The 21,381-nt window shown below is 41.4% G+C and overlaps 1 protein-coding gene across 1 annotated transcript in view; it reads right to left on the bottom strand.

Moving 5' to 3' along the window:
* Nucleotides 1-244: 244 nt before the first annotated feature.
* Nucleotides 245-21,381, bottom strand: part of GDAP1L1 (ganglioside induced differentiation associated protein 1 like 1) — a 107,502-nt gene continuing 86,365 nt past the window's right edge. Inside the window, exon 6 of the mRNA XM_088476738.1 lies at nucleotides 245-4,868. Coding sequence (XP_088332864.1) covers nucleotides 4,525-4,868 — 344 coding nt within the window. The 3' untranslated portion in view covers nucleotides 245-4,524. The remainder of the gene's footprint in view (nucleotides 4,869-21,381) is intronic.

Here is a 21,381-nt window from a genome sequence, read left to right as displayed (position 1 = left end):
TTATGTCAGGGTCCGAGAGGAGTTGCACAGAGCAGGCAGCAGCCACAGCGGACTCAGTAGTCCTAGGGGTAAGAGAACAGCAGTGCAGGGGGGGATTGTTTGTGTCAAATAATGTCAGTTATCTTTACCCAAATAATAACATGTAGTCAAGTTATGTAGCATGGATAAACCAAATCCACAGACAAAATGGTTCTGATTAGAATCACAGAGACCAATTGTATTAAATAAAGTTTAATATGAGAAAGATACAATGCTTTAAGTATATACAAAAGCAATTAATAAGAATGACATACAAAGATAGTCTTAGGCAAATAATTATCTTATAAACAAAAAGGAAAAAAATAACAGAACAGCCTCGCTTATATGAATCTGTTTGTGGGGAGATGCAAAAAGAAGAATTGTACAAAGTTCCAGAGTCCCCTTCTACTGGCTCACTGGCTTGTGCAAATACTAATTAGGCTTTTTGGCCCTTTGTCCAGAGCATGCACTCGGGTTTGAAAGGGTGACATTCCCCATGCAATCCTCATGTTGGTGAGAAGGGCAAGCCTGGAATGCGTAAGACCCCATAATTTTACCATTATCTATTGCAGAGGTCCCCAAACTCCACCATTAAAGTTTGGATTTTAAGGATATCCATGCTTGAGTTCAGATGGTTAAATCAAATTGACTGAGGTACTAATTGAGGCACCTGTGCTCAAGCATGGATATCCTTCAAATTTGGACTGTAATTGCAAAGTTTGGGAACCTTCGATATATTGGATAATTTGTTGGCAGTCCTAATGGGCTATACAAAAATCTACCAGCCTCCACCTCACATGGCATCTTCTTAGACAAATAACCCTGCAGCTGGACATTACACATCAAGGGTCAATTGCAAGTCACCATGTTGGTAATTAAAAGAAATAACTTAATATCTCACAATGCATAACATAAGCACAACAGCCAGCTATATATGTAGTTGAAAATAAATATTTGATATAGAGGTGAGACTCCTGATTCATGTAATTTTAAAGCATTGGTGTTTGGTAGACACTCATAACTTGCTTTACTATACCCAAGATCGAAAAGAAAACGAGTTAAAAATGTGGAGTCAGAACACTTCAGGGTCAATTCATTTGTGGGCGATATCAGGGCAGTTTGGTGTTCTGTTGCTGGCTATCCAACGTCATGGCTTCGCAAGCATTGTGTGCAATTCGCCCACAATTGAATTGACCCTTTCATGTCTAATTCCCATTTCTGAGGCTTTAACTGCAGCCTTCAAATTGGCCTTATGGGAAAGAAATATCCCCATATATCAAACACTACAATACTAACTGGTCTATCATAATATCTTATTTGTTATTGGAATGTTTTATTTAATTGAACTGCACTATTTTATATAACACTAATGTATCTTCACTGCTATTTTCACTACAAAGATAAATTCTAGATTTTTCAAAATTCCATGAGAGGATATTTATTTTCTGATATGTTATATTTATGGGTTTGATGCAGTTAAAAGGTCACTTCTCCATTAAAAGCCTTGGATTCTTGTATTTTTGATTACTTTTGTTAATTTAAAGGCATGCAATAAATTTGTTTAATGAAAATCTTATTCATTATTTTTTTTTTTTTGCTTGTTTTTAGGATTTTGCAATTTTGTAGAATTCCATTTTATATCGATACAAGAATGTTACTTTCTTTTGTTTCATGAGTGTTACAATCTATTATTTCATGTTTTTCAAATTTGTAATTTAAGATTAAGGTAAATTAAATTAAGAATAATAAAACCAAGCTTATGGTTTTATTATTATTAATACATACTGTTCTGGAGAAGCTCTTTGTACCTCTTCTTTCTCATGTAACCTACATTGACTAAGGCATAATACAAAATGAACTGCGGTTGCTGACCTGTGGACACTTGTACGTCTTGAAAATTATTTAGTTCCCGCTCAGCATTTCAAAAGAAAATCTAGCCTTTGTTGTTCAGAGAGCATAGGCAGGCTCAGAACATGGATGTTGTACACTTTTTACAGCACTATAGGTACTAGTAAATTCTCTGGGTGCGAAGTGTATATTTTTCCATTCATGACCTGTACACTTTAAAGGGCTAAAAGGAAGCTTTCCTGCACACGCATAATAGAGTTGAGGGCAACGGGCCTGAGTCACGTACTCTATTGCCACCGTAGCTGAAATCCTGTACGTAGCTGCTCTGTGTAAATAAGCAATAGTTGCAGCGATCCGGGATTGCATTGAGACATCCACTGACATTGCAACTCGAGGCAACCACTGTTCGGTTGCAGATTATCAGACTTCTGAGTAACCCTATGGTCACGCAGCATGGACGTGGGAACTGAGATGCCTGAGCCATATTTCTTGCGTACTGGATTGCAGAAGCAGGATGTGAGACGCTTCCGAAACGGTCGAAACTGCCTACGTTTTTAGCCGACGCTCGTTGCCTCCCCCCAAACGCTCCCTGACTGTAAATGCAGTACACATATAAAGACTCTCAGCATGCGACTTGTAATTACCTGACGTATGCGCAGTGTGACTCATAGGCATGCGCTGTAGCAAAAAATTGCTCCATTTGTATAAACACCGCCATAGCATACAACTCTGATTCAGTCGTTTCAAGAGTGGGTTCTCTGAAATGGATTTAAAATTCCTTGCTGTTATGATGGAAGAATCTGCTATAAAAGGTTTTGAAGGCAGCTGTGGTCAGAAATATTTAAGTTTTTGTTTCTACGTCTTTGACCAATGCACATCACATAAGAGCTTTGTTTGGTTGGAGATGTTCCGCTTTGGAGTTGCATATAGCACATTTCTTCTGACACTGGGCGATATAAATCGTTCAACCAAAAGCTCTTAAATAAGTCCATATGAATTGCACATTTATCACTTGATTAAATGTTGTACTGTAAATGTGGTTTTTTTTTTACGATTAGTTTTAGTCACTAAACTGATATAGAAGTGAAAAATGTGCAGTAAACCATAGCAAGCAGACAGCCTTCTTTGTATAATTTGCACTAGACCTGTTACAGATAACTTATAATTTGTTGTGGCTTGTTGCATGTTTTGCATTGCCTTTCTAAATTCTCTTTTTTGTCAAATTAGAATTGACTGATATTTTGTCAGCTGAGCCAATAGCCTATATATTTGCTAGGGACTGCAGTGACTGTATAATATTCATGAGGTCTGATTTCTGTGAGTACACAAAAGGCTGCCTGTACTGTGTGTAGGTGACTGACAAACCACTTTTAGTGCAGGGTGTGTCACTCACAACATACAGAAAAACGGTTCAATGTGATTGGCTACAAAATGTGGATCTTAGGATTCTTATATTAAATAGATCTTCCATGTAGGATGAGTTCTTGGCTGAGTCAATATTAATGTCCCAATGTCATATGATTGATGAAAGTTTTGGAAGATAAAAACAGAAAATGTGAAATAAACAGGTATTATTTTCCCACCAAAAGTTTATTGATCCATAATACTTTCTTGTTTAAGAACTTAATTTGCTTTTTCTGACATACAAAAGGCACAAGAAAGTTTGGAACCCTGTGATTGATTAATTATGAGGATGTGCACAAACAGACAGATATCACAGACTTTCATATGAAACGGGCCTTTAAATGCCGTGTTTTTTTTTACAGTGTTACAAGTTATCTATGCAGTAAAAAAAATGATGTACCCATGAGATTTAGGCAACAGAAGATGGTCACAAGATTTTGAAAGTAAAAGCAGCTGTTTCGAAGAAATCCAAAGGCATCCAAGTCTTGTACATTCTGAAAAACAGCCCAATCTAAAAATATTTCATTCAAAGAAAATAAATCTACATTGAAATCAAAACATAAATACAGTAACACACAATTTCATTCCATTGTCTCCAGCATTATGTGTTAGGGGCTTTCATTCTGTGCTATTATTTGATAGCCTTAAAAAAATATGTAGGGTGAAACTGTTTACAAAGATAATGGCTTTTTATTTTGGTCATAAGTGTATTGAGTGGTTATTTGACCACATTTTCGCTGGCCTCAAGTGTACCTGTTGCAATAATGGAAGCAGCCATGTTGTGGACTGAGTAAAATATTCATCTTACCAAATCACTTGGATCTAGTGACATCATCGGTGCATGTGACACTGGTCAGTCATGAGCTCAGAGATGACACTAGCTCCTATTGATGAAATATATTAACAGGAATATTGTCTCAGACCTCAAAATGGATGTCTCTAATATATATATTGATGGGTACACTTTAAAGGATAACAAATTTGAAACTAGGGAAAGGCCACAATTCAACAAGTTTGTGATAGATAAATTGATCTATTAATACTGCAACATTCTAGATTTATTTTGCTTGACCTACAAAAGTAATTTGCAAATGTAGTACTTTTATTGCATTATAAGATCTTAAGTGTTCTATTGTGGAATGTTTACATTAGCATTAAGGATATTTGTTCAATGGTGAAGTTTGTTCAGGTTTCTGTCACTTGGTTTAATAATACCACATTGCACAGAGACATCAAACTAAGACCAGCTAGTCATTAGATGTATTTTTTCTTTAAATACCAGTAGGCAAAATATCCCATTCCCCCTAATGAACCCATGAGGAAAGATGCCCCAAAGAAAGATGGTGGTTTTCGTTTGACAAGGCGGAATGCGTTGGGTAAAACTGCTGACAGGAGGGTGGTGTGGATGTCTCCGAGTACTCTCCGAAATGCATAGCGCTTCTGTATTCTCTCAAAGTATGACTGTAAGTTTGGCCTGCTCCCATCTTCCCATTGTATTTTGGAAAGTCCTAGGAACTTGAGTCGATGCAACGTAGCTCCCAGAAGTATGTCAGCTAAGGTGAAGATATGTCCACAAAGCCAGAGCTCACATTTCCGGCCTAAGTAAGAAAAAATTATTTGAGTTAAGACAAAAATCTACGTAAAACATAGGTAGCATTTTAATGTCCACTTTTTAATGGTCATAGATCTTTTTACTGATACATTTTTGTATTCCAGTATCCATGAGAAGAAGGCTAGTGGCTTATTTCATGGAATAGTGGAAGTGGAAATATGTGCATTAATGGTTAGCATATATAAGATTTAATTAGTATCACTACATTTGATGGTTAAAAGTTTTCCTTCAAGTTTTTATATATTCTGAATAATTTTTCAGAATGAAGTTATTTTTAAACAGATTTTTTTTTTTTTGTAATTAATACTGTAAATATATGTGGCATCTAACAATGTTCAATAACTAATAAAAGCCCTTTTCCTAAGTAAAAAGCAGGAGAAGTGATTAACTGTGTAGTCACTTCAAATAGGAAATGATACCGTCAATTGCTCAATGCAGCAGGGTGTATAGTATTGCTATAACTATGTACTAGCCCTTTTCATTAATAAATCTTTTTCTCTTACTCTTATCTTCCATGTCTATGATCGATATTTAGATCTGACTCTTTACAGATCTGTCATCCTGATCACCTGTGTAGCTGCTCATTTTTGATTAGCTTTACTAGTTAGAATGCTGTGTCCACTTAAACACATAAGAAGGGGGTAAATGTATTTATTAGGATCCCACACCTTACCCCTGATCTTCTACATGTATTTATGGGTTTAGCCCATTTAATGGAATTTATTCACTATTATGGTAGATTGAATAATAAGTTAAGCATGTCGGATTCGTTGTATGTATATGTATGCATGTATATATTTATGTATATGTGTGTGTATATATATATATATATATATATATATATATATATATATATATATATATATATACAAATATAAGCTTATGCACTGTCCTTATATAATCATCCCGGGTATGCTCTTTCATGGAAGTATCCACATATGATACCTCTACAAACAAGTCCTCAAAGTGAAGGCACTACTCCTTATATCAATGTTCTTATCACAAAAGTTTTTTAATGTTCACCCAGTAAGCACAACACCATCACTGTAGCATATTATCCATCCATTGAAGAAATGCATATCAAGCAGTTCATATATAGATCAAGATACTTATGATATCATCGTCTGTCGACTTCGGTCCACTTCAGGGCCGTTCTAGACTCACAAAGACATATCAACAATCCAGCGTGGTATACAGGTATGGCACATCAAACCCCCATCTTAGCAGGAATATTTAAACCTTACCCTTAATCCAGAGGGATTGTTTATAGGTTTGCACAAACATATCCTTTTATTAATATTTAATATATGTTCATTGATCGTATCATTGTAATGTATGTGGGGAGATATTTTATATTGTAGAATGATATTGTAGCTATATCTAGGGTTTTTGACTGTAGGTGAGGCACTCAACACTCCATTAGTAAGGATAAGTAATAGCTGGATTTAGGGATTGATGAATGGATATCCCTTATTCACTAACTAGTATGGATTTGTGCGGCAGTGAATGGGTTAGTACATCGGGTTGCCATGGCGCCGCAGTAATGCTGGCCAGCTCTCCGTATGTCTTGATGGTCACATGGAAGTGTGCGTCATCAAGGAGGACGGGATGCTTTTTGTGTCTCGCGAGAACACGGAGTTAGTAGGGGATTGTAGATGGAGTCAATCATGCGCAGACGGCTGGAACGCACGCTAGCCGGGACACACAGGTGAGATACATTATGGATTAAGGGTAAGGTTTAAATATTCCTGCTAAGATGGGGGTTTGATGTGCCATACCTGTATACCACGCTGGATTGTTGATATGTCTTTGTGAGTCTAGAACGGCCCTGAAGTGGACCGAAGTCGACAGACGATGATATCATAAGTATCTTGATCTATATATGAACTGCTTGATATGCATTTCTTCAATGGATGGATAATATGCTACAGTGATGGTGTTGTGCTTACTGGGTGGTGAACATTAAAAAACTTTTGTGATAAGAACATTGATACAAGGAGTAGTGCCTTCACTTTGAGGACTTGTTTATATATGTATAAATGTTAATAAGATCTTTGTATATATGTATATAATAAAGGCTTTTTATGATGACAATTTGATATACTGTAGAAGCATAACACATTTGCTATAAGTGTAAGTACTATGACTTTGTGAATATGCACTCTATAATATATTGATTTGAGAGAGATGTGTTTTCTAGGTTGAAAGCACACTATTGTGCTTGCCTCAATTGATGAAGTAATTAAACAAATCTGTTCTCACTAATTAGTAATGGTATTTAAATCAAGCTAGTCAAACTACAGGCTACTTCTGCATTGTTGAAAAAGCCTCCCAGTGAGGAGAAACATGTTGAAGGATACAGAAGGAGCCTGTTATTAAGCTACTCTACAAACCTGGGAAACCATTTGCTTTGTGCCATACACTGGACATTTACGCCAAGGACGCAGAGGTGCTACTCCTTTGGGACTAGCTCAGCTCATGCCATATTCCACCTGGGCACTGTCTGCCGTGCACAGCTGCATTGGAGGCGGCGAGTCCCTGCGGCTAGGAGTGGAGACAGATGACCCGCGATGGTTATTGTGCCTTCGTCCCATGTGTGACTGAGTAAGCTCTGCCACGGACCTTACTTTAACATCTGCTACAGACGTTGGCATATTATTGGAGCTTACTGTGCTCCGCAGCACAGAGCCAGCACTGAACATACAGTGCCTACGACTTGGCACACTGCTGGAGTACATTGGGACTGATACCTAATAGCTATTAAAATGTTTGCTCAGCAAATTATACGGATACAGTAGCACACCTACATCAGCCATAAAGAGGTGCCTCTTATCATATACTGTATATTTTTTAAAAAAATTTCCCAGGACGGTGAGTATAAGGAATTCCATTGATACACTGAATATATGCACAATGCATTTCTAAATCCACTTTATTGGAACTTTAAAACATCTGTGCACTAGCACTACTGCAACATTGTATTGGAGCATTTTATGTGACACATTGTTGTTTTATTTTCTTGTACACATTTATTAGAATGTGGACACATTAGTGTCTTATTACATAGGATTTTGTGCCAATTCAGTACATTATCTGAGTCATAGTGAGGACTTTCTTTCCTCTTTTATATGGATATGTCATGTCATTTTTAGATTGTATTTTATTTACGGTGATATTGTGATTAAAATAGAATATTTTATTATATGAATGTTTTGTGTCCTTTAGCGCCACCTTATACATTTTTGGTTGTATCGCTTGGCGAAGCCTCTCATATAGGTGTGCAGCAAATTTTTACACTTTACCCATATATACCACTGTTAGCGCTGGGTACCTTTTTTGTTTTATAGTAAAACATAGACCAGTAGCATTTTAATGTCCACTTTTTAATGATACATTTTTGTAGTACACTATCCATGAGAAGAAGGCTAGTGGCCTATTTCATGGAATAGTGGAAGTGGAAATATGTGCATTAACTGTTAGCATATATAAGCTTTAATTAGTATCACTAGATTTGATGGTTAAAAGCTTTCCTTCAAGGTTTTTATATATTCTGAATAATTTTTCAGAATTAAGTTATTTTTAAACAGATTTTTTTATTTTTGCTTTTTGACTAAATGCAATTAATACTGTAAATATATGTGGTATCTATTAATGTTCAATAACTAATAAAAACCCTTTTCTTAAGTAAAAAGCAGGAGAAGAGATTAACTGTGTAGTCACTTAAAATAGGAAATTATATAGTCAATTGCTCAATGCAGCAGGGGGTATGGTGCTATTGAATTATTGGCCAAAATGAGTGCTGCAAAAATCCAGTCAGGAGCAGGCTGCAATTTCTCTATGTGCATCATACTGTATGCTCTTGGTTATATACAATTTTACAAAATCTGTCCAGTAGAGGACCTCCGGTACGTAAACAACCCTGCTGCAAAGTGAAAATATTCCTTTAAAATTAAAACCGTATGAATGCATTTTTTTTAATACAAGAGGTTAGGTGAAATGGGAGAGAAGATTGAATTTATATGATCTTTATGGTTTTAAATTAAACTCATTTACTCCTTCATACATCAGCAACAATAATTGTTCTGCAGCATGTTACATGAATAGGAGAGTAAAAAAAATAGAATATAAATTAATAAGTGAGGTAAAAATATGGCAGGAGCATCAGATATGACAGGCAAGGTCAAACCCGAGATATGGGATAATACACATCTAAAGTAAATGTTTAGGCAGATGTGGTAAATTGCCATAGAGTGAATCAGCGCATAAACAATCTCTGCAAAAAAAAAAAAGATTTTGGTTCCTAACTAATAAATAGGTTTCACTGAGGCCATGGGGAACGCAGTAGATACAATGGGATATGGCTGGTGTTGGAGGAGTCTGGACACTAAGAGTTAAGTTTCAGACAGCTCAGACTCCTCCACCCCTATATCCTGTCCAGGGCAGTCAGTTTACACTAGCAAAAGCCCAAAGGACAGAGAGGAAGAGGAGAACAACACCAGGCACACAAACATGCATACACAAGGAGCGGCAGTGGACCTGGAGTACCACAACCCAAAACAATTCCCAAGCAAAGCCGAGAGAGAACTGGAGGAAGTCCAGTGTCCCCTATGGCCTTAGAAAAAAAAAAGAGATTTATAAGGCAAGAACCAAAAAACTTCCTTTCAGCCATGGGGGACACTGGAGACACAATAGGGATGTCCCAAACCTGTCAACTAAGGGAGGGAACTCTCCTGAACTGTGCGAACCCTTTGCCTGAAACCTGCATCCCTGGAGGTGAAAGTGTTAAAACGGTAACATTTGATAAAGGTGTATGCTGAGGACCAGGTAGCAGCCCTTCAAAGCTGCTCTGCCAACGCACCATGTCAAGCCATCCAGAAGGCCCCTGACCGGGTTGAGTGAGCTGTCACTAATTCTGAACTGGAAGATTAGCTGATTAGTAGGCCTGACAGATGACTGCCTTAATCCAACGGGCACTTGTCTGCTTGGAGGCAGGCCAACTCCACTTGACAATAGCATACAATACAGAGTCGGTGCAACAAAATTCCTTAGATCTATCAACGTAAATGCACAGGGTCAGTACCATGTCCAAGGACTATAAAGACAAACAGGAAAAGGCCGGACCACAATCTTCTGGTTAATCTGAAAATGGAAGAACTTTTTCAGAAGAAAAGCCAGAGTAGGACTCCATGGTCTGAGTGAAAAATCAAGAACTGAGATCTGTAAGACAATGCACTTAACTCCTGGGAGAGAGCATACAGTAGTTTGGATCACAGCATCCAATAGCTCTTTAGCCTTCAAATGGGCTGTCTCAACAGCCACCCCGTCAAAGCAAGTTGAGGAAGGTACCTGGTGTAGTAATGGGCCCTGTGAGATAAGATCCAGCATGAGAGTTAGGCACCAAGTGGGAGCTACCAACATGCATCGGAGGTTGGCCTACCATGCCCTGCGTGGCTAAGCTGGAGCAATCAGGATGGCTGCCCCACCTTAAAAGAGGGAAGTGGGTGCTGATAACATAACACGAGCAGCTGTATAAAAAAAAAAAAATCCTCATAAAGGCCTATAGATACAAAGTGCCAATTATAGCGCTCTCAAATAAAAACTGGAATATGAATAGAAAAAATCCAATATTTAATCTCTAAGAATCATAAAAACAATAAGCACTATCGTACACAAATAAAGTGATCACAATGGAATTACAATAAAATATGTCTCCATGCATATTAACAATAGCATCACACAAGGGTTTGCAATAGTAACACCCCAGTCCATACTAGTGTTCATTCAGTTAAAAGCGGTGAAAAATTAAATTGGTCCATGAAGTAAGCATCCGTATTTCGAACAGTCTCCTGGTATTTATGGAATTGATAATATCCAGCATGTATGGTATAGTTACCAGTTCCGTGTATAGTTGTATGGGGCTCCTTTAGCAGTGCCTTGCAGTAATTATGTCCCCTGTGGCACGGATCCGGTCAGATTGGTAATGGAGAGAGTATGGTGCACCAAGCTGAGAGAGGATGCGGTGGGCTCCCACTAAGCTGAAGATGGTGGTGGGTAAGTATGCCAGTCACTGACGTGTTTCGCTGTGTACAATCACAGCTTTTTCAAAGGTGATGTTGCACTGGCCCAAATAATCTTTTATACTGTCTTTGCAAGATGGCTGCTGATTAGCAGCTGATAAAACTTATCACACACGTGCTTAATGACAAAATAGTAATAAATGAAGGCAAACCTATTTTTACTATAAATATATGTAACCCATAAAGACATAATACGAGTAAGTATAAATAGTAATTTTTAACGACAGCCTACTCCCTGGCCACGACTGTCTTCGATCCGCACACGTTATGCAAACACCACAGTGGAACGGAGCGTCGGAGCATGAAAGTCAGCTCAAGCCCACTTACTGACCGTGGTCGTCTCCGACCCACCTTGCTTCAAATTGCAGATAAAGTAGGGAAGTTGAGGGAAATTGCACAGGGTGGACACCACATCCACTAGAATAGCCCCTGGATCCCATGTCCTGGACTAGTACAGAGTCAGCTAGTGGTTCAGGGAATACCCCATCATGTCTATTTAGGGCCAGACCCAGCGCTCCACGAGTTGTTGGAAGACCTACTGACGAAGAGACCATTTTCCCGAATAAACATCCTGTCGGTTGTGATAGTTGGCCTCCCAGTAGTCGACCCCTGGAATGTAGACTGCTAACAGAGCTTGGAGATACTGTTCTGCCACTGGGGAATACTGCGCACCTCATGGGATAGAAGGTACCATCTGATTTTATTACGAGGAAGCGGTTAAAATAAAAACCAGGTCCTCTTTAGTGGCACGGGAAATGACGAGTCCAAAAGGGTTGTGAAATTTTGTTAGGCCCTGGCCTTGAGAAGGATCACGAGGCAGACATGTGGTGAAAAACAGTTTGGTAGGAAACTCCCTAAAGGTCAGGGCATTGCTCCTTTTTACAATGCCTTGCACCCAAGAGTCCAATGTGGAGACTCCAGGTAGGAGTCCAGACCATCAGCAGACTGCTTGTCAGAGAGTTTGGGAATGGATTTGTGACCTATCCAGGACTGTATACCCTTTGGCTTTAGCACCTTGGGAGGCGGAACCATGGCCCAGAGAAGAGGCCTGGAACCTTAGCCATCCTTGCGATAGAAAGGAGGCAATCTTGGACTTTGGAGCTGTGGAGGGCAAAAGAGCAGACCACCTCGGGATGAGGAGCCATGGCTGCTAGAGGAAGCCTGGAACTTTGCCCATCCTTGCGATACGAAAGACGGGAATCTTGGACTTCAGATGGCAAAACGCAGACTTAGAGGCTACTGTGGAAGCAATTATTTTGTCCAGTTAAGGAGCAAAGAGTATCTCGCCCACCTGGCTGTCACTGCCAAAGCCGAAACTCTGGCGAAAAGAAGAGGAGTCCAAGGCTGCTTTTTCCCGAGATAGGCAACTGCTTACTGAATGTTTCCCACAGTGGACAATAATTCAGATGGGAAGGCACCTGAATGGAGGCCATCATACGGGGGTCCGCGCACCTCTCCAAGGTCTTGGAAACCCATGCCGAAGCAAGACCGGTCGCATGAATGCTCCGGCTGCTGAGAACATTTTTAAGAAGAAATTCAGTTTTTCTGGCCGTGGCATCCTTGAGTGAAGCCACATTAGGTAGAGGGAGAGTGGTAGCCTTAACCAGCTTAGCAATGGCGATTTCCCATTTATCCCTATAAGAAAGGGGACGTGGATAAAAGGACTGTATGTTCTTGGAGACCTGTAACTGCCTAAATTGTGCAGAGGAAGGAAAAATGATTGCATCCTTTTTGCATTCAAATAAAGACGAATCTTGATAAGTAGTGTCTTCTGAATGTTTTTAATTAGCAGCACAGATTTAACTGTGGGTATTAAGGATTCCACTGTACAGGTATGATCTTCCTCCTGAAGGGAGGACATCTCCAAATCCAAATCTTGCTGAAAATTATCCAAAGCTGCAAGGAGATTTCGGAGTCAGATTTGTACCCTGACTGAAGGAAAGTAGGCAGGGGATGTTTAGGATGGCGTTAAGGGGTTGTAAATTCCAGCATCTGCTGTATAATATGAGAAACCTGAACCAAACCCTGAACCGATTGATATCCCTGTACCAGGGAGGCTTAACAACAAGCTGTGGCGGAGCATTGGTGGGTCCAACAGAAGTGCAATCTGAAGGGGACTGTGCGAACAGAGGGCCTGATTCAGAGCCGCTCGTAAGCGGCCGCTCGTTCGCTATGAGCGATGTTCGCACAACTGCACATGCGTATGGGTCGTCATGCGCAAACAAGTCATTGCGGTCGGAAATCGTGCGCTCGCAAAACAGCGAGGGGCTGCTAATTTGATTGACAGAATGTACCGTTTGTAGGTGGTAACAGGAGAAGGTGCTTGAAAACGGGGGAGTGGAGATCCGAACGCAGGCGTGCCAAACGGTCAAAAGGGCGTTTAATGGGAGTGCATAATTAGTACAGGAGCGTCATCGACCCAGTCACTTGGTTGTCTTTTAGCCTGAACTGCTCGCAGTGATTGCGGTGTGAAAAACCTACCACAAGCACTGCGAGCAGTTCAGATGCCTTTCGATGTACCCGATTAATCTAATAAATACCGGAGATGACGTGTGTTGTGAACGACAAAGGGGCGTCTTTACAAAATAGCGAGCACATTTTTCGTTCGCTCGCTCAGACATAGAGGCGTCAACAAACCGCAAAGAGCGAAATTTAAATAGCCGGCCCCTTTTTTGGAACGACCGTCCGCAAATAGCGTATGGCTCTGAATCAGGCCCAGAGTCAATTGTTTGGCAAAATCCAACATGGCCTGGTACAGGGTGAAAGCCCACACTGGCTCCAGCAGAAGGTCTGCTACCTGGGGCCTTGACTGCTGCAGCCCAGAGGAGATTTTCTTAGCAGGCATAATCCCCTTTTGAATCTGAAACAATACCCACAGAAGGCACATAGGTGGCCAATGAGGAAGATTTCGTAGATAACTTCAGTATACCAGGAATGTGGCATGCAAGAAAATACAGTGTAAATTATCAAGTTTTTTTTTTTTTTTTAAATGAACACAGGATAATGCAGCTTAACTAATATCTACAATGGATAATAGATATAACTATAGAGGCAAAATCAGTACAAATATAATATTTAAACTGTACCATTCTGTTACAATAATAGGGATACTCTTATTACAGTTCAATCACACATAGAAGAAACAGAGGTTTGATACAACAGCACCTACAATATATAGTGTGGTGAGGTGTGCAGAAACTACTGTAGCCTGGTCTTGAGTGAGGTATAGGTGGGGAGACCCAGCACTCTCCGCAGGCACGGAGCTGTCTCAGTGGCAACGCTGCTCAGAAAATGGCTACCCACCGTCCTGAGGGTGAGTACAATGGACCTTTGGCGAGCTGCTCCAAAGGGAGGTTGGAGGAAAAAAATGGAAGATGCCTCATCCCCCACGCAAACTTTCAGGGATGTCCGCCATTGCTGTAATGGCGTCCTGTTATCTGGGTCCCTGGTGGTCTAAAGCATAACGGGCCTCCCCCCTCCGGTGACGCCAACACCTTTGGGCACTAAGATAAAACTGACTGCCCTTGATAGGGGGCAGGGTAAAGGGGTGGAAGACCCTCAGCTGAAGTTAACTCTTAGTGTCCAGACTCCTCCAGCACCAGCTATACCCCAATTGCATCTATAGTGTCCCCCATGGCTGATGTGTTCTGCTATCAAAAAACATCAATAATATGAACATGCAGTTTTCATAATTCCCAGATGTGAGTTAGATAGAAACCTTTACACATTTTAGTTGTCAGAGTGACTAACTAACATGATTTTTGGAAACCTGCGATTTTCAACATTTTGTATGTTGTAGGGAAGTATGACCTACATTGTTAGTGTATCTTCACTTGTTTTTTTTTATACAGTTTATGATAACATATAATTATAATCACAACTTATTCACAATTCCTATTTATGAGCTCATGGTAATTACAGTAACTGACCAGTAAACCCCTAAACTTTACAGATGAAGGTATTTTATTTGTTGGCAGAGGGCCTGATTCACTATGGAACGCAACTGTGAATGCAAAAGCGATTACGCATGCAGTTCAACTGCGATAGTATGCTAATTCATTGCAATCGCAATGCCATGCACAGCACTACATAAGGACGCCCACCTTACCTTACACATCCATAATGTTTAGCAAGACTGCAAAACCATCGGTACAATAGAGTACCATCACAACCACACGCACACTGACCTTACTCAGAAATTGGTAACTTCCACGCACGCTATCAGGCCTCAGGCTGCGTAGGCCATCGTAGTGGATAATTTATGCACGCCTGCATTTGCCGAAATACCCCCCCCCCCCCGTTTCCACCCACAAACTGCACTTCCCAGTTGCGTACGGTAGTGAAGCAAGCCCACAGTTCTTTCTTTCTACTCTTTCCCTGTTTATCTTAATTTATTAGTCAACCACCTTGCTCTTTTTTTTATATATATTTTTCTCACTCTTTTTTTTCCAAACTCCTTTGCTTTCTTTATTAAACTGTTTTCTCCTTTTCTCCCTTTTTACTAAGTTAACTAGCTTTGCATATGGTGAAGTTTTCGTTGGTGAGCCCTGGCAAGTCTTACTGCCAGTGGGAGCTATCTTTCGATGAAGATAAGGCTTTTCTCCCTTTAATAGAGCCCGTTGTCTCTCTCTTTTTTTTTTACTCTCCATCTTTCTAATTTTCCTTTGCATGTGCAGCGGTTGCTTTGCGATTACGTTCACAGGATTTAATCGCAAAGTGATTTTCAAGTGGTCAGCATTTGGGGGAGGTAAGGGGGAGTGGTTAGGCAAATGCAGGCATGTCTGACAGTTTAAATGCTGTTTCGTGGGCGTGCATTAATTAGCCATTGCAATTGCTCACAGGTTCTCAAACTCGGTCCTCAGGACCCCAAACGGAGCATGTTTTCCAGGTCTCATCACAGAATCACAAGTGAAATAATTATCTCCACCTGTGGCTCTTTTAAAATGTGTCAGTGAGTAATGACTACACCTGTGCACCTGCTGGGTAACCTGGAAAATGTGACTTGTGTGGGGTCCTGAGGACCGAGTTTGTGAACCACTACAATAGCTCTTGCAGCATTAGAGCTCTCTGCATGTCAGGAGAGCTGCAGTGTTTGCAGCTGGTCAGACTTGCCTTATGTGCTGCGTGATGGCCGAAGTGCGTCAATGTTACCAATGTTTTCGCATCAGCGCGACATTGGATGCATATTAGGTTGATAATGAGCAAGCACTATATTGTATTACTGTTCTGAGAGGCATGGATGGGACCAGCATTGGGTGTGCTGGTTCCTTTATTGCTATTTGGAGGTCTCTGGGGTACCTTCAGGTGAGTTACAGTAGCTCTCAACTTATATATATGTATGTGCTGTTATCAGGTGGCAGTACACTATACAATTATACAGAGTGGGTGCTATTATGTAGCGTTAGGGACGCTGGCAGTGGCGGCTCTAAGTAGGGGTTAGCAGGACTGTCGCCCAGAGAGCCAAAGCCTAAAGGGCGCAGCCCTGTTCCCTGCCTGTGCATCCCATCGGCTAGCTCCGGCAAAAATACACGCTCCCATCCTCCCACTGATGTAATTGGATAAATGCTTGGGGAAGGAAGCGGCGCGGCAGAGCAGCACAGGACTGTGCTGGGTGCAGGAAGCCTAGCGCTGGTCCGGACCGGCCGGTGCAGAGAAGTCTTGAAGTGGCCTGGCGCTTAACCACATATTTGCAAGTCTATGCAACAAAGATCTCTGAATTTCTATTATTATGTAGTATTCAAGTTTTTTTTTTTTGTAGTGTGTAGTTTTGATGCATATGAGAAGGCAGCAGTGGGTTTCCCTATGCTCGGGTACACTTTTTTTATTACATATGTTTTTAAAACTAATATTGCATTAATATAATGACCCTTTAATGTTTGATGCCCCCAGAAATAATAAAGCATAGACAGCTGGGTTGGCAGGAGGGGGTACATTTATGCTAAATGTAGTGGAAATGTGAGACTGGATCCTAATGAGAATCTGCAAAGGTCACATTCATTATTCATTGTATTTCTAAGCAGTAACAAAAATGTGGGAATTTGCAAGCAAATCAGGAAGCCTAACGAGAGAGAGAGTCTAATATCTGCATGTTGGTAGAACTACTGTCTGAAAATAGATTGTGCTTCTGTTAAAGAGACTGTACCCACATAAAACTGAGCAAGAGCAACGTGTTCAGACTGTTAACTTTTCCCTTCGTTATGGACATGATCACATCCTAAATTATGTCATCCACTCATTTTCACACACTTTCAGACAAGCTGGGGTCTGGTACACAGTAGCTGAGACATATATTAATAGCAGTGGTCAGAGACCAGCAGGCCCACAGGTACAGGGGAAATCCCGGGTAGCCCCACTGCCTCCTCTAGGGGTTAGGTTCCACACTGTGCACTCAAATGATACATTGTTAAATACGCACTAAGAAGCAATAGTACTGCTCAGGGCCGCCATCAGGGGGGGGGGGCTGCCGGGACTGGAGTTCCGGGCCCGCACACTCTGACACTGAGGGAGGACCCGTCCGCTCCTAACAACTACCCTCTGGGCCGGGCCCCCGTGCTCCAATCAGTGGCTTGCTATGCTGCAACAGAACAGAAGTGTGGTGAGGAGGAGAAACTACTTAAATATATAAGGGGTGAGGAGGAATCTTTCCTTAGGGGCTGTCTCCTCTTCTGCCCGCGGCTTCCGGATCTCCTCTTGGGGTGTCTCTCCGGGCAACGCTGGGAGCAGAGTCGTGGTGTGGGCTTCTTCCCTCTATCCCGGCATGCAGATCCTCCGCGCTGGTCTTCAGTGTCTTCGGGCACTTCTCTGGACAGCCCGTGGTCAGTGGGGTCTTCTTGAGGCTGGGCCCTTCGGTCCACCCAGCCTTCCTCGGCAGCAGTGTCCCCCTGGTCCTTCCTCCGGCAGCCTGGTCTGGTGCAGAGTCCATGGCGGGTCCTTCTCCTATGCCAGCAAGCAGGGACGGGCACCTCTCTACTCCGCTCTCAGCGCAGCTCCGGTGTGTCCCATCAGCAGTCACCAGCAGGGGAGAGCAGGTGGTTGTGCGTGTGAGGGATCCGGCAGACAGGCAAAACAAATGCCGCACAGGTCGTGCAGACAATCCTCAGCTCCTACGGTGATTGCTTCTGCAGGTATCAGCTGCACTTCACCCTAACAGGGCAGCAGGTCCAGCGATTACTCTCCCCACCGTGAGGATCCTCATAGCAACTCCCTTGTTCTTCCTGCTCCTCAGGCAGCAACTCTCTCATTCATCAGCTGTGCCAGGAACCCCGGGTCCGGACAGAGCTGCCCCTCTTTCTCAGCAGCAGCTTCAGCCCCCCATTGGCTAGGGGCCCCTAGTGTAGGCCACCCCTAGGGCCCTCTGCCCTGCAACTTAAGGGGCCAATCAATGGGGGCGCTTTTTTGCGGACACACTCAGTTACTAGCCAGCTGACAATTCGGCTTCCTGGGCAGCGCAGGCTCAGTAGCCCCAGGGAAGCACAGGGTCACTTACAGTTCAGCCAACAATTACAGTTAATGGGGCTGTGTTATCTGTATAATAAAAAAATTGGGGGACCCCTATTTGGGCACAAATTTGGGGGTACCATATATATATACACACACACATCAAACCACAATGGCTCACAGGAACATATGCCCAGGTGCCCTCCACACAACAAACTTGTGAATATATAAACCAGGACCGTTGGCTCACTTAGGACTTATACAGATCAATGAATCACTGTATTAGTGGCTCCTTAGCTATGACAGTATTCCTCCAAAGCTTTATCCTTGTTGGAGCAAAGGAGCCACTTGTAGCATGATTTATTGATGTGTATAAGTCCTAAGAATGACGCCTGTCCTGGTGTGTGTATGTATATATATATTAGGGATGTGCAGGCTCGGATAGGTTTGAGTTTGCACGTGGAGTTCGGATTTTTCCCTCCAAAAAAACGGAACTCAGAACGAGGCAAAACGTCATCTTACATGGACGAACATCATCATTCCTGGACAAAAGACCAGGAATGATGATGTTCGTCCATGTAAGATGACGTTTTGCCTCGTTCTGAGTTCCGTTTTTTTGGAGGGAAAAATCCGAACTCCACGTGCAAACTCGAACCTATCCGAGCCTGCACATCCCTAATATATATATATATATATATATATATATACACACACATATACATACAGGGTTAATCACCCTGTGGTTGCCAGGTGGGTGATCCCACTCCCTCCATAGACACCGCCCCTCAGCAGACCCACCCCCATTATGGCTGCTACCAGCCGGCAGGGTGGGGGGGCCTGTCTATTTTTTTAGTCCCGGGCCCCACAGTTTCTGATGGCAGCCCTGGTACTGCTGACGGTGTGTGTCTCAGTGGGTACCGAATTTGACGTTGACCCCTGAATCAGGCCCTATGTGTGAGTGATATCAGGCCCTATGTGTGAGTGATGTATTTATTCTGATGTGATTTGACAATTGCTGCAGTTTGTGACATTGCTATTACTAAAGTCTACAACCAATCTGTCTCTGACACATTCATTTCAAAACATCTCCGACATCTGGTTTGTGACTCGTAGAGGCAAAACACAGTTGGGCTATTCAGAACAAGTTTCCAATAATCCATAGAAATCCATCCTAAATTATCTTTGGTTCTTCTACTGCATTGTTTCTCTAAGCTGGTCCTCATTGAACAGGGTATCTTTTTCCTGAAGAATCACACATCAAATAATTAGTACCACAATCTGTTCTTTGGTAAGACACAATATTTTAATAGGAAGATTCTATTTTCCTTTTCCTACTGTATATAGTTAAAGGTAAGATAATAAAACATTTAATGGGTATTCGACCTTACAAACACCTAAGCTGGGTACACACAAGACAATATGTCTCTTGATCCCGCAAATTGGGCCGACATATCGTCCACATCAACCAGTGTGTACCCACTATACGCGACCATACGCACTCCAATGGGTCGTCCATTGGGGTCGTTCCATCGGACTGCATGTAGGGCCAATGGAAAGACCCAGATGCCAACGCCAGCATAATGATGGAGCCAGTGCCCGACATATCAGGCAGGCGGTTACCGCATCATGCAGTGTGTCCGACCGCCTGATATATTGTGCGTTTGGAAGTCGCGTCGCTGGGTACACACATCAGCAAGTGTGTACACAGCTTCACATTTTTTTCCTTGCACATACTTCTTGCAACTTAAACACCTTGTCTGTGCCATTCAGACATGCATTTAGATTAACAAAAAGTTGATTATTTTGGTTGCCTTGGGGTACATTAGAGCACAGCAGTGCTAGCTTGCATCCCAAGAATGAGAGAACACACAAGCCAAAAAGTGTAAGTAAGCTTAAGGTGAGCATGTTCTTTATCCACAGCAGAACCTCTTTTCTCTTATTATATATACAAATATGAACATGAGTGAAAGAGAAACTGCTATACTGCTTACTTGCCAATATCATATATTCATCATATCCTATAGCCTCCAATCAAAAAATGCTATCAGTCTGCAAATTATTATGAAAAATGGTGGCATACAAACTTCTTTCCTCAAGCAGGAACTTCTGAACAAATCATCTCTACTTTATGCAACAAGAAAGCTCTAAATAAAAAAAAATAAGGTATAAAGTTTATGTATAAATTATCTTTACATCTGTTTTCTACACACTAACAATGCAGCCTTACAATTCACTAAACACAAGTGACAACAATGAGGTATGAATTGATGTTACTGGTTACTAATTAATTTATTGTAAAATATTCCTTCTAATACATTTGGTCTTATGTTACTGCTTAGGTATCAATAATTGTTCTCATCTATTAAAACAAAGCTGACAGAGTTCTGGGAAGACCAAGCATGAAATCAGCCAATGCCCCCTTTGTGCAGTTATTAGTTTAGTGATAGTAAGTACTTTGCTTCTGCTTCTCATCACCTGTTTGTATTGTAAGTTACCCAGCTGAGCTGCTCTCTTTTCACATGTCCTTTACACACAAGTGGTAACTTACTATAAAGGCTGCAACTCTCATACAGGGGTCAATTTATTAAGCCTTGGATGGAGAAGTCGACGAAGATAAGGTTCCAGCCAATCAACTCCTAACTGTCATTTTTCAAACACAGCCTGTGACACGGCAGTTAGAAGCTGATTGGCTGGTATCTTATCTCCGTTAATTTTATCTCCATCCAAGGCTTCGTAAATAGACCAGACAGTACCTCAATATTTCTTCTCTCTAATGATATTCTCACCGTCACATAATCTAGCATACAGACAAAATATTTATTTCCCAAATTGATTTTCCGGCGTTGGCTTTACTAATTAACATAGCCTTTCAATGTTGTTCAATATACTGAATGCCGTTGGCATTCCACACTACATGAAACCTTACGCAACTCTTCATAGACATTTTCTATGCAGAAAATACAACAGATACTGTAGGTCACGTAT

This window comes from Taudactylus pleione, unplaced genomic scaffold, assembly GCF_031769625.1.
Source record: "Taudactylus pleione unplaced genomic scaffold, aTauple2 ptg000192l, whole genome shotgun sequence".
Lineage (NCBI taxonomy): Eukaryota > Metazoa > Chordata > Amphibia > Anura > Myobatrachidae > Taudactylus > Taudactylus pleione.
This window is presented reverse-complemented; position numbering and strand designations above follow the sequence as displayed.